General features: G+C 35.2%; 1 protein-coding gene across 2 annotated transcripts; it reads right to left on the bottom strand.

Annotated features, from left to right (window-relative positions):
- Positions 1–378: 378 nt before the first annotated feature.
- On the bottom strand, positions 379–4727 carry LOC112779888 (elongation factor 2). Of its 2 annotated transcripts, XM_025824246.2 has the most exons (4): positions 4440–4727; positions 3725–3769; positions 3539–3626; positions 379–2977 (listed from the first exon to the last, which is right to left on the bottom strand). In XM_025824246.2, the coding sequence occupies exons 2-4, from the start codon at positions 3725–3727 to the stop codon at positions 537–539; spliced, it is 2532 nt and encodes an 843-aa protein (XP_025680031.1). In that variant the 5' UTR covers positions 3728–3769; positions 4440–4727; the 3' UTR covers positions 379–536. The 2 variants fall into 2 exon arrangements, with proteins under 2 accessions (XP_025680031.1, XP_025680030.1); XM_025824245.2 differs by lacking the exons at positions 3725–3769; positions 4440–4727 and having other exon boundaries at positions 3539–3638.
- Positions 4728–12804: the final 8077 nt, after the last annotated feature.

Here is a 12804-nt window from a genome sequence, read left to right as displayed (position 1 = left end):
ATAATAGCAATGTAAATATATACGTGTTTTGGATTCTTTTTAGAAAGATTACAAGAAATAAGCTGCATATTTGTGGTAATAAGTTAACAAAACTTGTTTATGAAACATAACATAATCTCTTAAAAATTATACCAAAGAATGGTACTTTCTATGAAAATAACATAAGCCTCAACGGTTTGAAGACAAATTTGGAGTTTTACTTCCCTAAAAACAACATAATATCTTTTCGTGAAACCATAAACACATCCCTATATAAAATTACTTCCATCAATAAATTCTGACTATTTCTTAATCCTAAAAAGGGAAAATCCAAATATTCCATGTTCGGCTATCAGTCACCATCACAAGCAAAATTCATAAAGAAGTAATATGACAAGCATCAATATAATCATAGACCAGATATTCATCGATGCAGAGACAAATAATTCAAGTACAACAATCTCCGGACCAAAACCAGAATAACAAAACTTAAGATAACAGTTTTTTCATAGTTAGAAATTCAACTAAGGCCATAAAATAGAATGGCAGAAAACAATTTAAAGCTTGTCCTCGTACTCGGAGAGGGGGGTCATTTGCTCCTTCAAACCTTTCCTCTTGCGGATATCCATGACCAGTTGTGAAGCTTGGGATCCGGACTCCAATGGATCAGAAGACATCGTGTCCCAATGATCAAAGACACACTGTGGGAAAGCTTGACCAGAAGTTGCAGCTCTCAAGGTGCTGGAGAATCCAAAGGACTCAATGACAGGGAGGTAGGCCTTGATATTGTAGAGCGGGGTACCAGGCCTCTGCATTTCCTCAAACACATGTCCACGCTTCTGGTTCAGAACACTGTAAATACCACCAAGAGCTTGTTCAGGAGCTTGGATTTCAACCAAGTAGACAGGCTCAAGAAGCCTGGGCTTGGCGGTCAACTGGGAAGCATAGAAGACTCTCCTGGCAGTAGGAATAATCTGACCACCACCTCTGTGGATAGCATCAGCATGAAGGACAACATCACAGACTTCAAAGCAGATAGCTCTCATGTTTTCTTCGGCGAGAGCACCTTCCTTTGAAGCCCACTGGAAGCCTGCAACCACGGAGTCCTTGATTTCATTCAAGTACTGGACTCCCTTACACATATCAACCACCATGTTGGGTCCAGTGGTTTCAGGGCCAAAACACCAGATTTTCTTGGCAAGATCCTTGTCCCAACCATACTCTTCAGACAAGATCTTGGAACGGACTTTGGGATCATCTCTTGGTCCAATCTTGCCATCATCAATGGCCTCTGCAAGACCATCCTCCATTGGCCTAGCTTCCATATAGAGACGGTTGTGCTTGTTGGGTGACTTGCTCATGACAGTGCGGCATGACCTCTCCAGAACAGTCTCACGGAAAGACACAACAGGGTCAGACTTGATGATCTCAGCTCCTCCCATGAAATCTTCTTGCAAGTCCTTCAAGCAAATTTCTAAATGAAGTTCACCGGCACCAGCAACAATGTGCTCTCCTGACTCCTCAATAGTACAGAGAACCATAGGATCTGATTTGGCCAACCTCTTGAGACCTTCAACAAGCTTAGGAAGATCAGATGCAACCTTACACTGAACAGCAACACGCACAACAGGTGAGACAGAAAACTTCATGGCTCGGATCGGATGGGCATCCACTTCCTTCTCATTTGTCAATGTGGCATTCTTTGTGATAAATTGATCCAAACCAACCATGGCAACTGTGTTACCACAAGGAACATCCTCCACTGTTTCCTGCCTCTTTCCCATCCAAATGACAGTCCTTTGCACACTTTTCACGTACAAGTCTTTCTTCTCACCAGGAACGTAATTTGGTCCCATAATTCTGACCTTCAGACCAGTTGACACCCTCCCAGAGAAAACACGGCCGAATGCAAAGAACCGACCCTTGTCAGATGCAGGAATCATCTTAGAGACATAAAGCATTAGAGGGCCTTCAGGATCACAGGCTCTAATTGCAGCAGCATATTGATCATCCAGCGGACCCTCGTACAAATTCTCAACACGATACTTTTGGGCCTTAGCTGGAGAGGGAAGGTGAAATATCATCATTTCCAAGAGTGCAGTACTTGCTGGGAGCCAGGTTTGCATGACACGTTTCATCAATGCTTTACCCATCAATTCCTTCTCATCAGACTTCATGGTAACTCCCAACTTCTGCAACATAGGCCAGAGTTTATCCTTCTGGTCATTCATACAAGTGTTGATTATTTGCTTGATGGGCTCATAACAGAACTGGACAAACCCACGTTTACATGTAGCACTACCAGTGTTCTTGCTGGTCCATTTCTTTGTAGCAGGATCAAAGAAGTTTTCACCCCAGAGCCTTTCCATCATCTTTGATTCATCAACACCGAATTTTGAGGCATACATTTTTGCGAAGTTCGTCAAGGTAAAAGCCCAGCCGTGCAAACCAGCAGAGAAAGCAACTGTTCCTTTCTCTGGGTATACCTGGCAATCACCAAGCAATGGATCTTCATATGTAGCCATGATCACATTGGCATTCTCAATAACCCTTGAGAAGGTCTGGTAAGCCTCCTCTCCATCCACCTGGAGCTCCAGGAAGCATCTGTCCATCTTGTTGACAGTCAGAACAGGCCTAATCCTTTCTCCAAGGGCCTGTCGCAGCACAGTTTCGGTTTGCACACAGACACCTTCGATACAATCCACCACCACTAGAGCTCCGTCAGTAATACGGAGAGCAGCAGTAACCTCTGATGAGAAATCGACATGCCCGGGTGAATCAATGAGATTGATGAGATACTCATTTCCTTGGCGTTCTCCCTTGTAATTCTTGAGGGATTCATCACTCATTTCATAGTAGAGAGAGATACCAGTAGACTTGATTGTAATACCACGCTCAGCTTCATCTGCCCGGGTATCAGTCATTCGGACATCACCTGCCACTTCTTGTGCAATAATTCCAGCAGCAGCCACCAGAGAATCGGTGAGAGTTGATTTTCCTGCATTTTGTTTCAAAAGCCATATAAAAGTGTTGTTCAATTAGATAAACCATAGAAGCTAATATAGTAACACAAAACATTACAATGCAACTCTGATAAACGGGAAAAACAGTAGTAACAGTTGTAACAAAAGCATTTGTTGATGTTAAAAAAATAAATAAATAAATGCCAGGAGCATTAATAGACTGAAATAAATGATCAAAACATTTTTCTCTATCAAATATCCAACAATAAAACGTTAAAAAGTGTCACTACATATGTTTGTGTTTGCAACAATATGTTTTAGTTAAAAACTACATTCCTTACTTTTTATAGAAAATAATATTTTAGGTAAAACAAGCCTAAAATAGAAACTCTTAGTGATTTCCGCATGAGTAATAGAATAACTTCGTAAAAAAAAAGGACAAATTTCATATATCATGAAAACAACTTTTCAACTTCATCAAACACGAAATACCAATACATGTTACATACAAATAGAGAGAACATCATGGAATCTCGAAAGTGCACTACAGAGAATGTAAACAAAACAAGGTTAACTAAAGTCTAAACAATACATACCGTGATCGACATGAGCAATCACAGACATGTTACGGATATTATGCTTGTAGTCCATAATTCGACGGAGCTCTTCAGCTGTGAACTTCACCTGTAAATACATAAAAGAAATCACACATAAGATATTAGGCAAACTCATCTGAGAAAATGAATAAACTGAACGTAAAAACACGTTAGTAATCAAGTTACCATCTTGTCTAGTCTTTATTTCCACACACAGAAAATCCTTCAAAGCTGAAATAGCAAAATCACCAAATCATTAGCTAAACAGTAAGACATCAGAGGCAAAATACAAAAGAATACATTAATTTATAGAGAAAGAAACATCAAAAAGAAATTACAGGAAAACGGAAAAAGTTGATCGTTCACTGCTGCAATCTAACAAAACATATTATACGCTTAACACAGATAACGGAACTATCCCTAGTTTCAAACACATAAGAAAAAAAAGTCATCGGTTCAAAAAGCGCGAGTAAAAATACTTTGTCAAAGGCAACATCGAAGCTCATATAGTATACCGAACCACAATCCATCACTCAAAATAGAAAAAATAAATAAATAAGAAAAAGTATTACTAATCAAAAGAGTGAAATTACAACAACAAAACCAGATCTTGAAAACTACAGAGAGCTTTTAAGAACGTCACATCGGAAAAACACAGATAACAACTGAATCAAGAGAGACAGATCAATTTAACACGCAAAACTATAATCAAAACAACTCGGAAGAGAAAAAGAACAATAATAAGAAACTCGGAATAAATCGTGTATTGAGCTAAAAGCACAGATCTGTAGAAAACCGAAGAGAGAATAAAAAAAGCAACAGAGAGAAACAACGTATACCGATCTGTTTGGATGAAACAAGTAACAGAAATAATGGAGAAATTTTGAAGGGAATAACGAACCTGAAAGAGCAAAAGGAAAAGGAGGAAGAAGAAGATAGTGTGGCGGCCAAGGGTTTACGGCTTGGCCTCTCTCTAAATTGGGTTGAAAATGAGAGAATACTAGAATAGTGTGAATTGTGAAGTGAGGCGTAAGGAGGCTAGGATAGCTAATTTAATTTGCGAGAAATGATAGAATGTGATTCCAATTTTTTTTTTTTTTTTTTTTGTCAGACACTTCTCCTATTATTGTGTTTACGTGTATAGTACATCTTTCGAATATTCTCGTTTGATATGTATATTTTTTATGTTAAATTTTGTCTTAAAAATTTTTATTTTTAATATATTTAAACACATTTAAATATCAGGGTTTTTTTTTCAGAAATAAAAAAAAAATCATATTTTTCTAAAAATCATTTTTGAACTTTAATTCTTTAAATACGATTTTTTTTAGAGCAAATTTGTCGCACCTCCGGCAAACTCTATATAAATTATAGAGTTATAGAGTTTGTCGGCGAACTCCCTTTAATTTTTCTAATCTCGCGTTTTTAATATAGATCTATAAACAATATATAGAAATACACAAAAATACACAAAGAATATTTGAGGAATTAAAGTTTAAAAATAATTTTAGAAAAATATGAATTTTTTTATTTCTGAAAAAAATCTTTAAATATCATTATATAGCAGTGTATTTAACTTTATTTTTAATATATATTTTTAAAATAAGTTTAGAAATAATATATATTATTAAAATAAAAATATTTAAATTTTTTATATAATTTAAAAATATTTTAAATTAGGGTACGAATTTGTCTTATATAAATCATTCTAAAGTAGCAAATACTTGTAATATTTAATAGACATTTTAAAAATATAAGACAAATATATGATTTAATCTAAAAAAATATGGTAATCTTTTTCATATTTATAACTTCAATTACTCAAGAGATGTATTTATTTTAGGGTTATGTATTGTTTTTTATATATTCGACAATCATAAACTTTACTTTGTTGAGTAGGTTTTTTTTTTTTTTTTTTTGTGATTCTTTGTTGAGTAGTTAATTTTAAGGGCAAATGATTTAGTTAAACCAAATGCATATGAAAATGTCTTGAATATTTCAAATCGAAAATTGCAACGTGAAAGTTCTAAACCACGTTTCTATATAAATCGAATTAAATAAATTCGATTTAACAAAAAAGGTAGTAAATCAAATCTAAATGATTCGAATTAGATGAACGTAATTTTAGTGAACGTAAATCGAATCAAATCAATTCGATTTAGGTATGAACGTAATTCGAATCAATTAGATTCGATTTATGGTTGAACGTAAATCAAATGAATTAAATTCGATTTACACATGGAACTAGCATTAGAGTAAATCGAATTTAATTGTTTCGACTTACAATGCGGGGAGGTATATAAAAACAAGCTGCTATACGAAATTTTGTAGAAGAGTGAGATTCACAATGGCTAGTGATGAGATTTTTTAGATCTTGTGCACTACAGAGGGTCCATTAAGAAGAAAACGCGATTAGGAATTAAGTTCACTGACAAGGTCCCGCTGAGTATTTTTCTCAAACCTTCAACAAGTTTTGCTGAGTTTAAGAACACTATACTCCAGAGACTAGGACTGCATGGCGTGAAACGGGTGGAGAAGTTGTTCTATCGAATTTCGATTTCCGTGTTATGCGATGATGTGAAGTATGATTCATTCATTATTAGCAGTGACGAAGATATGCATGTGCTGTATCATTGTCGCCGTCAGTTTCCTGAGGTGAGGACTCCGGAGTTGTTGGCGAAACTTGTGGATGTGGCATCTAGTTCTGGAGGCTCGAACAGGAATAACAACTCCACAGGATATGTAGCTAGCTCTATGCATTGCCTGTTGGATCATCGTCAGCAGTGCCGGTGATTGCACCCGAGCCAGACTTAGTGGCTTCACCATCGTTTGCCGTCAATCTGAATCGAAGTTGTGATGCATTAGTTGGCGAGGCTGGACCGTTGGGAGACGGTGATTTTGCGGCGCCCAGTTCTCCTCCGTGTGTTCCGGTATTCGGAGAGGTTGGAGCACCCGAATGGGTTGATGATGCATTGCAGGATGATGATGATGATGATGATGATGATGACGATGACGATGATGATGATGATGTGGAGCCTGCAACGATTGCTGCGGATGATAGCGAGGAGGAGACACCACGGACGACTCCACCTGTCGGTGGGGGAGCATCTAGTTCAAGTACTAATCAGTATCCCCCTTACTTCTCTGCTCTGGACTTGGATGCCATGGCACCTCAGGAAGATCCCTCTGTACATGTTGGCTTCGGGGCAAGAGACTCGCAAAATGCAGGAGGTGTATCTGAGTTTCAGGTCGGCCAGTAGTTTCAGGATAAGGAGGAAGTCGTGCTTAGCGTGAAGACCTATAGCATTCACCGTGGAGTTGAGTACAAGGTATTGGAGTCGGATAACCGCAAGTACTATGGCAAGTGCAAGGAGTTCGGGAGCGGGTGCGTATGGCTAATCTGGGTCAGCCTCCGCCAGCGCAAGGGGATTTGGGAGGTAAAACGGTACAATGGTCCTCACACTTGTCTAGCCACATCGATCTCTAGTGACCACGGGAAGCTTGATTATCATGTCATATCGGCTTTCATTATGCCCCTGATCAGAGCTTATGCTGCCACGTCGATTAAGGTACTGCAGAATGCTACGGAGGCACACTTTGGGTTCAGACTAACGTATAGGAGGATTTGGATGGCCAAACAGAAGGCTGTGGCACAAATTTACGGAGACAGGGATGATTCGTATAATGAGTTGCCACGATGGGTATTGGGCCTGCAGATCACTATGCCGGGCAGTGTTGCTGTGTTGAGGACGAGTCCTGTTCGACTAGGTGGGCAGTTGGATGATTCTACAACTTATTTTCATCGCTTGTTTTGGACATTCCCACCATGTGTTGAGGCATTTCAACATTGCAAGCTATTGGTTAGTGTGGACGGGACCCACCTGTACGGCAAATACGGTAGTACACTGCTTATCGCGATTGCATAGGACGGCAACTCGAACATCATCCCTATTGCCTTTGCACTTGTGGAAGGTGAAAATGCAGAGTCGTGGTCATTCTTTCTATCCCACCTTCGGGCTCATGTGACGCCTCAATCGGGCATACTTCTCATATCATATAGGCACAATGGGATAAAGGCTACGTTGGAGGCTCCTAAGGCTGATGGGGGATGGCTTCCCCCTACTGCATATAGGGCGTTCTGCATCCGTCACGTGGCGGCTAATTTTGCCCTGACTTTCAATGGAAAACATCATATCTGTCTGGCCGGAATCTAGGGAACCTCCAAAAGATCCACGACTGTAGCAGCAGCAGTGGACCAGCCAACTTGACGACATTTCTGTTTGCCACACGGCACATGCACCTGTATAGCCATGACAATGCAACGGAACCCCAACTGTACTGGCCCATGTCCTCTAACCTGGCGACATATGGCAGCCATCAGATGTGGAGGCGGGTACCTGACTTGTCCCCAAATAGCTGTGTCGATAGGAGCATCATGATATACGCACGGGCGTACCTCCTAACTGTCTCGTCATCTGCCCCCTGTGGAAGCTCACTAAACGTCTCCTCAAACCACGTGCACTTCACTGTGAACTTGTCGATGCAGTTCGCAGGAGGCAACACCCCGAGCAGCTCCTCAAACCACACCTATGGTGGTCGGCCACCCTCTATAAACCGTGGAAAGTTTGTCAGGCATCCGCTAACATACTGATCGTCAATCGGGAGACCAAGGTGGTACGCTATATCCTGTAGGGTTATCGTACACTCCCCAAACGGCATGTGGAATGTATGCGTCTCAGGACGCCATCTCTCTACGAAGGCGCTGACCAACGACCCGTCCAACCGAAACCAACTCTCGTATAATCTTGCAAGAGGGTACAGACCAGCCATCTGCAAGTAAGGAACGATCCTATCATCCAACATCATACCATGTTGTCGTCTCATGCTACTGATGCATCGATGGGGTTGCATAAGAATAGAAGATGACTTCTCACATTCGTCACAAAAACACCTCTCAATGCATCAAAATTTCTAGTTATCACAAGATTGCATGCCATCACTTTGCAAACATTTTTATCTTTCTATCCCTACAAATCTTTTATACATAGAAACACTAACCACTACATTATCATCTCCAATTTTCGTATTAACAAAAAAATTACTAATACGAGATAAAAACATATTCTTTTTATTAACAAAGATAAAAAAAACAGTAGTTAACCATGTTCATTAATCTACAGCTAGCCCTATTCTACAGTTAATGACTCACTAAACCTGACATGAACTAAATTCAAATATCTGTTTCTGGATTTATTTTATAAATCCCACACTAACAGTTCTAACTAACTACTAATTTATTTAAAAACATATTAAATATTAAAAAAATACTAACCTCGAAGTGGACGACTCCAGCAATATATGCGACTCCATCAAGTCGATACAGACGATTTGGGTCATCCTCTATGCATGCAGATTCGGTCCAACCCGGGTGGCTTTCAAAGAATCTCGAAATTGGGTGGTGGGGTGGTTCGAATCAAGTGACTTCGATTTGTTTATATAGCGAGGAAGCAAGCAAATCGAATCAACTTGATTCGAATTATGCGCGTTCCAATTGCTTGTAAATCGAAGCAAGTCAGTTCGATTTAAAGAAACATCAAATCGAATCAAGTGGATTCGATTTACGTGGGTTTTGAATTTTGTGAGCTAAATCAAATTGTGTTAATTCGATTTACGTGTTTACTAAAATCGAATTCACTTAGTTCGATTTATACATTTTCTTACCACGAACGTAATTCAAATTGGATTGATTCGATTTGCATAAAAATTCTTATCTCACTTAATTCGAATCATTTAATTTTGATTTACGTGTTTGGCTAAATCAAATTCACTCGATTCGATTTATATAGAAATTAACATTGGGACTTTGACGTTGCAATTTTTGGTTTGGGACATCCAGGACATTTTCGAATGTACTTAGTTTAACCAAGTCATTTGCCCTAATTTTAACGGATTGTTTTATTATGATTTTACTTTGCATTTTTTTATTATGTTACGTGTACATTAAATTTAGACACTAAAATTAATATTAGTATAAAATATATATTAAAATATAAATATATATTAAAAATAAATTAAATCACATATATATTTATATACAAATATATTAGTGATTGATTTTTGTGTTCGAATAATATTTTTGTTTTTTTACACTCCATTCCTTTTGGATCATTAGATGTCGAGTATCATTATTTTTTTTTTAAAGAATCTTAGCATAAATCAAGATCTAAGGTGCATGATATTTCTCAACCTAATAAACACAAAAATAAAAAATATAAAAAAGTCATGCTAATTTTTTTTTTTTTTTTACATTTCAAACTTTAAATTCCCTCCTTCTGTAACGAGAGTCTCGAACACATAATATCAAACTTGAATGAGATATGTAATAAATTATGTTTTCAAGTGCTAACTAAGGTTTTTCAAATTAATGTTGCATTTTGACATCAGAATATATTCAGAGGGTGGAGTGGAGTTGCCAAGCCAAAACTTGCCTTTGTGTTCCAACACGTATGCTCATGGTTGCGTATGGATTAAGCTGCTTTGGGTCACTCTCATCAACTTGCTATCCATATTTTTCTGCTTGTTTTTTGGGCATCAAGCATCTGTATCCTATTCATTTACCAAAGAAAGAAAAAAACAATTGGGATTGTTATTGGATTTCAATGGGCACTTACGTTTTTTTAATTTAATTATTCTATTAAGTTTTATTTTATTTTTTTTAATTAATTCTTTACGGTATAAAAGTAAATAATTAGATCTTTATGTTAAATAAAATTATGTAATTAAATTTTTACTAGTTGTTATTTTTTCAGAAAAAATTATACTAATTTTAAAATATGTTATCTTTAGAATATTTCATAATATATCTTACATTTAACACAAAAATAAATATTTAAACAAAATTGTACTTTAGAAAAATAATTATAAAGTACTTAATTGAAAGTTAAAAAAGCTTTGGTCTTCTAGTTTCATAGAACAAATTCGAGTTAAATTTTGCTTTAGTCTCTGAAATTAGTGAGTTACACTGATTTAGTTTTTTATTTTTCATTTGATATAATTTAGTCTTTCAGATTTAAAAAATGCACTAATATAGTTTCTTGCGCCGTGGTCCGAACTCAATATCATTAGTGACGTGGTTCAAATTTTGTCATATTAGATATATTAAGACAATGTCATTTAAAGATTTAAACAATTAGTATTGTTCAAAAGAGAGATGTAAAGTTTTAGTATTGTTTAAACCGGCATCATTTAGTGCTTTCTTTAACGACAAAACGCATATGACATCGTTTTAATATATTTAGCGTGGCAAAACTTGAGTCATGTCACTAAATTCTAGTGATAAAAACTACCAGGGACTATATTAGTATATTTATTTAAAGTTCAGAACTAAATCGATGTAATTCACTCATTTTAAAAATTAAAATAAGATTTAACTCTACCAAATGTTCTAACCATGGAATAGAAATTTAAAAAAAGTGATTCGAAAACTCGATTAAGGCAAGTGGATTATCTATTCTAGCAAATCTGATTAGCAAACAACTCTTTAATATTCAAGAGTCATCGAATAGATTTTGAAAAAGTTCTATTCCAAACTCTGAAACGGTATGAAGAATTTAGAAGATTGCGTTACTATGTCATGGATGATGTTTTTTTGGTGTCTATGTCATAGATGATGAAAATGAAAGAAGCACTTTTTCCTTTTTTTTTTTAAAGATTTTATCTCTTAAGTTTGTTATTGTTATTTATTTGGAAGTCTCAAAAATTTATGTCTTATTAATTTTGATATTGAATTGATGGTAGTATTTTTTAATAATATATAAAATTTGATATGTTTTTTTTAAATATAGAAATTCTAAACTTGATCTTCTAATTTGTAAAGTTTAACTTTTTTTAATATTTTTAAAACACAAAAGTGACCTTTTAATTTGTGAACTTTTACAAAATCGATTCTCTAATTTGTGAACTTTAATTTTTTTAAATTTTTAAAACACAAAATCGATTCTTTGATTTGTGAACCTTTGAAATTTAAATTCAACTTCTCTCAAATTGCACTATCAGTTTTTCTCCTCCTCTAATTCAGTGTCTCCAATTTATATTTTGAAATAAAAAAAAGTCAGCTCTATATTAATTAAAAATACACAAATTTTTCATAACTATGAATAATGCATCCAAAAAATCCATATCAAAAAAATGAGCCTTATTTATATTTGTTGCTAGTGCATCCCTTTTGTGGGAATTAGAGTCCAACCCTTTTGATTGCAATAAAATTACTACCTACCTTGACAAAAAGAAGGTATTTAATTATAAGTTTTTAAAGTATAAAGAATTAATATAAATAATAAGGATAAAGAATAATTAAATCTTTCTTTTAAAATGTCACTCTACCAAAAATAAGAAAAAGCAAATGAGTTAATATTTAAAATGAATAAATAATTATTTTTAATTATTAAAAATTTGGATGTCGACAAAACTATCACAACAAAAAAATTAAATTAAAATTATATCATAAAAATTAATTTGTCCGACAAAAATATCTAATAGTTAATTTTTTATCGAATCTATTAAAAATACATAATAAATGCCTAAATCACCCCTATAATTATTATCAACTTTTGAAAAATTCAGAAAATTATTTTCTCTTAACTCTTTTCTATCACTATTTTTAACACCACAATTATCATCGTCCTCTCCTAAAATTTGCCAATAATCACCACTATTATCATTACTATTACCATCTTTTTTTTTATATTTTTCTTACACTTTTTTAAAAAAAAGTAAAATAAAATAAAACTCTATGCTAACAATCATCAGCAGCTTATTAATATTTTAATCAAATTTTAGCAATAACAATTAAATATATCGAAGATTCAATTTGAATTATTGGCAGACCATCTATAAATATATCGAATACAATTAATCTTAACCATTTTTTACTAAAAGGCTAGAACGGGTTAAATTATAGTGGAAATAATAAAAAGAAACAAATTCACAAAAATTAGTAAAAATTAGAAAAGTGTTTTAAATTTAGCTTAAATCTCCTAAGAGCTCAAGATTTCGTATGAATTTGACAAACGTGAGTTCACTAAAAGTGCACATCAATAACATTGAGAGTTGGAGGCTCCAATGAAAAATAAAAAACAAAGAGATCCTAGAAAAGAACTAATCTAGAAATATAGAATCAGACAAAAAAAATAACGTTCTTGTTATTTGTTCTTCTTCTTCAAGCTATTAATGAGTGTTGATGTTGTGTTGGAAGTATCCATAAATAC

This window comes from Arachis hypogaea, chromosome 19 (assembly GCF_003086295.3).
Source record: "Arachis hypogaea cultivar Tifrunner chromosome 19, arahy.Tifrunner.gnm2.J5K5, whole genome shotgun sequence".
In the NCBI taxonomy this organism is placed as follows: Eukaryota; Viridiplantae; Streptophyta; class Magnoliopsida; order Fabales; family Fabaceae; genus Arachis; species Arachis hypogaea.
Note: the sequence above shows the minus strand (reverse complement) of the source record. Positions and strands in the feature narration are given on the sequence as shown.

Excerpts from the sequence above, each read along its gene's own strand:
- LOC112779888 (XM_025824245.2), bottom strand. The coding sequence starts at position 3,638 with ATGTATTTACAGGTGAAGTTCACAGCTGAAGAGCTCCGTCGAATTATG. Across the intron at positions 2,978-3,538 it reads GATTGCTCATGTCGATCACG|GAAAATCAACTCTCACCGAT; the intron begins GTATGTATTGTT and ends AACAAAATGCAG.